At 31.8% G+C, this 3,997-nt stretch overlaps 1 protein-coding gene across 1 annotated transcript; it reads left to right on the top strand.

The window, feature by feature from the left end:
* The first annotated feature begins 680 nt into the window (after positions 1 to 680).
* On the top strand, positions 681 to 3,790 carry LOC25501931 (probable trehalose-phosphate phosphatase J). The gene is made up of 12 exons (XM_013591375.3): positions 681 to 854; positions 952 to 1,205; positions 1,354 to 1,494; positions 1,577 to 1,648; positions 1,748 to 1,840; positions 1,954 to 2,016; positions 2,109 to 2,210; positions 2,303 to 2,380; positions 2,545 to 2,614; positions 2,935 to 3,005; positions 3,173 to 3,265; positions 3,383 to 3,790. Exons 2-12 carry the CDS (start codon positions 957 to 959, stop codon positions 3,449 to 3,451), a joined length of 1,101 nt encoding a protein of 366 aa, XP_013446829.1. The 5' UTR covers positions 681 to 854; positions 952 to 956; the 3' UTR covers positions 3,452 to 3,790.
* The last annotated feature ends 207 nt before the right edge of the window (positions 3,791 to 3,997 follow it).

Raw genomic sequence — 3,997 nt, 5'->3', positions numbered from 1 at the left:
GAGTCGGCTAAAGGATATTGGGCACGTGTAGTCATTTAACTCTTTAGCCGGAAAATAAAAAAAAAAATGAAAAAGAAAGAAAATCAGTTGGAAGGAGAAGAGAAGAAAACTGCTACTTTTGTTAAGAGCATATCATCATGGAATTAAAAGAAACTATAATTCAAAGGTATCTCAGGCATATCATTGGACATCAACCCAAATCAAAATCAAATGTGAAGTACATTATTGTGCATTTAAGTTTTAAATAGTCCTCGTGAGTTCAGCTCAGTTGACAAGGACATCGCATAATTTATGTAGAAATTGGATTCGAACTTCAGACACGCCACTTCTTCACATTTAATTGTGTGAGCTTCAGCCACTATTAGACAAAAAAAAACAAAAGTTTTAAATAAATTTAAAATTAAATACCAATTATAAGCTTCTAGAATTAAAGGACTTGAGTTAGGAACAAAGTAATAGTAGTAGTTTGAGTTTGAAGCAGTGTAAAAAAAGAAAGAAAGAAAGGAATATAGATAGATAGTGCAGTGCGGTGGTGGTGGCGGGGACCTCAAGGATATCGGGGTAAGGCAAAGTTTGTGGGGTCATAATACTACTTCCCTTTCAAACGTGGGTCCCACCAGTGAATTTTGGTCCTTTTGGATTTTCCTGTTTTTCCAACTATAAATCAAACCCACACCCTATGTCCTCTTCCCCCACTTCCACTCTCTCGCTCTCTCTCTAGTTCTAAATATTCCCTATCTCTCTTTTGCCTCTTCAATTTCCCTTCTTCCTCTTTTGCATTCCATTGCAATTATCCACTTCTCACACCCCACCTCTTTAACCTATTTTCTATTTGTTTCCTCACAAACCCTAAGGTTTAATATGTTACCCTTAATTTCATTGAAACTCTTAATTATAATCAATCTTTTTTAGTAAGGTGTGATAGATATTAATATATTGTTTGATTTACAGTGAAGATGACTCAAAAGAATGTGGTTGTGTCTGAGACCAAAACCGGAATCAATGGTAGCGGTACTATTACCGTGGCACAGAAGCCACCGGCAGCACCCGGTGGATACGTTCACATTCCAAGGAGGAGAATTTTGAAGAATCTTGAAATCAATGGAGGACAAAGAATCAATACATGGATTGATTCTATGAGAGCTTCTTCTCCAACTCATGTCAAATCTTCTCCTTCTTTAGCTGAAGAATACAATTCTTGGATTGTGAGCACCGTCACATCACTCTGTTTTCACTGTTATATATATTTCAATAAAAACTCCAAAAATTTGAACAAATACTGGATCTGAATATTTTTCTTTTATGATAGTAAAATACTCGTGCATTCACACATGTATTATTTTTATCGAACAGCTTCGCCATCCATCTGCATTAGATATGTTTGAACAAATTATGGATGCTGCAAAAGGAAAACAGATTGTTATGTTTTTGGACTATGATGGTACTTTGTCACCTATTGTCGATGACCCTGACCGTGCTTTCATGTCTGAATCGGTTAGTCTTTGTTTATAAAACAGGTTTATATCCTTTAAATAAATCTTTTTTCTAATAAATTGTACTATCACATATATATCAGATGAGGAAAACAGTTAAGAAACTTGCAAGGTGTTTTCCTACTGCAATTGTTACTGGAAGATGCATAGATAAAGTACACTTTGACTCTTTCAATTTCTTTTCTATCATTATTTTTTAATCTTTTGAAATGAAAATAAATTGATTATTATTATTTTCTACAAACAATTTTCAGGTGTACAATTTTGTCCGTTTGGATGAACTATATTATGCTGGAAGTCATGGCATGGATATTAAAGGGCCAACAAAAGAGTCCAAATACAACAAAGTGAGTAAAATAGCTCTAGTGTATTTTTTTAATTTGACCTATATAGTGCCGTGGAATAAGGTCTTCAATTTTTTAAATTCTAAAAATGAATTAACATTGATTATGGTTTGTAGAATAACAAAGCTGAGGAAGTACTTTTTCAACCTGCCAGAGAATTTGTTCCCATGATAAATGAGGTTAGTCACACTCACACAACTCTTCATGAAATTCTAGTTTTTTTTTTAAATAATAAGCAAAATTAATTTATTTTAACTTTGTTAATTTTCAGGTGTACGAACAACTAGTTGAGAAAACAAAATCAACTCCTGGTGCCAGAGTTGAGAACCACAAGTTCTGCACCTCTGTTCATTTTAGATGTGTTGATGAAAAGGTATATTATAAGTTTAAAGCAATTAATCAGTGTTGTTTATTTTAGATGCTAGAATATTTATGATCTAACTCAAAGTTGTTTATTATACACAGAGATGGGTTGAATTGGCACAGCAAGTAAAATCCGTGTTAAAAGAGTACCCGAAGCTTCGTCTAACACAAGGAAGAAAGGTGGGTCATGGTTCTATTTTCTTTATAATCAGTTTTTTGGAGGGGGTGTATATTTTTTTTATGGTGGGGTGTGATTTAATTAGTTCAAAGGTGATTATGACAGGGATTAAGAATAAGAAATACTTAAGAGATGTCTAACTTTCAATGTCAATTGTTTAATACAGGTATTGGAGATTCGTCCCGCAATTAAATGGGACAAGGGCAAGGCCCTCGAATTTTTGCTAGAGTCACTTGGTAAGTTTTTAATTTTATTTTTATGTTTTGGTTCTTCATTTGTCACAATCAAACATATATGTAATACATATATTTCATAGAACATATAATAATAGCACAAACTTATAAATGTGCTACTGCTCATGGTGATTTGTTGGATAATTATTCCAAGTATTTGACCATTACAAAGAATTAAGAGGGTGACACCTACACCTCGTGGGATTAGTTTACTCATAAGATTACTGTATTTTATATCCATGCGTTTCTATATATATATATATATATATATTCATTTTTTAATTTGTCCATCAATTTTCTAACTAATAAATCGTTTTCAACAGGATTTGCCAACTGTAACGATGTATTTCCTGTTTATATTGGTGATGATAGAACCGATGAAGATGCATTCAAGGTATCCAATGATCTTAATTGTTTTTTTCCTCCAATTTTTTATTTCTAAATGAACAGTGTTTAATTAATTAGTACTAAGTCAATTATGTTTAATTGTTTGTATTTGTAGACTGTTTTGGATAATTGAATTAATTTAACTAGTTGTTTTGAATTGTTTAATCATAACAGAAATTAAGAGACATAGATCAAGGTTTTGGAATTCTAGTCTCTAAGTTTCCAAAAGACACAGCTGCTGCATACTCTTTACAAGAGCCTAATGAGGTAATTAAGCATAATTTAATCTATTTCATGATTATATATATATATATATATATATATATATATATATATATGTGTGTGTGTGTGTGTTTACTGATTTATTAATTTAATATCATTCAGGTTATGGAGTTCCTTCAGCGTTTGGTGGAGTGGAAAAAAACATCTCCAAGATCACGTTCTAGGGTGTAAATGAAGACTTTGTACATCCCTGACTGGCCATAAAATACATGACCTTTTTTATTTTTCTTTCTATGTTTTGTTCAGATTAGTACAAAAGAGCAAAAATGTATGGAAAAAAAAAATGAAAGACAAAAGTGTCTTTCTGAGTTTGAAGCTCGATTGTCTACATTGATGTAATTAGCTTAGCCAAGTAGTAATTACTAATTAGTACGGGGGGAAAGTATATGTACTAACCATATCAGATCAGATCAGATGAAGTGATTCTGAATGGGTTAAAATTTGTACCCTTATGATTATGATGATTAAATATTATAAGGTTACGTATCAAAAGATATGTATTTATAGTGACATGCTTATTAAGTACTTAGTATGGTCCCACAATCTAGTTTAATTGCATGCTCGTACGAATTTATTTGTTGTTTTGTGGTCATGACAACTTTGAAAATATCGCCCTTAAGTACCATTTGTTCCAGAATTTATGAAAAGAAAAAACTGAATTGCTTGTATTTTTGTTACAACATCAAATCAAATACTATAAATAAATATTTATAAAAC

The sequence above is a fragment of the Medicago truncatula genome, chromosome 8 (assembly GCF_003473485.1).
Source record: "Medicago truncatula cultivar Jemalong A17 chromosome 8, MtrunA17r5.0-ANR, whole genome shotgun sequence".
Lineage (NCBI taxonomy): Eukaryota > Viridiplantae > Streptophyta > Magnoliopsida > Fabales > Fabaceae > Medicago > Medicago truncatula.
Note: the sequence above shows the minus strand (reverse complement) of the source record. Positions and strands in the feature narration are given on the sequence as shown.

Coding starts and splice junctions, on each gene's coding strand:
- LOC25501931 (XM_013591375.3), top strand. CDS start 957: ATGACTCAAAAGAATGTGGTTGTGTCTGAGACCAAAACCGGAATCAAT. Junction 1,206..1,353: donor AAGAATACAATTCTTGGATT/GTGAGCACCGTC, acceptor TTTATCGAACAG/CTTCGCCATCCATCTGCATT. Junction 2,615..2,934: donor ATTTTTGCTAGAGTCACTTG/GTAAGTTTTTAA, acceptor CGTTTTCAACAG/GATTTGCCAACTGTAACGAT.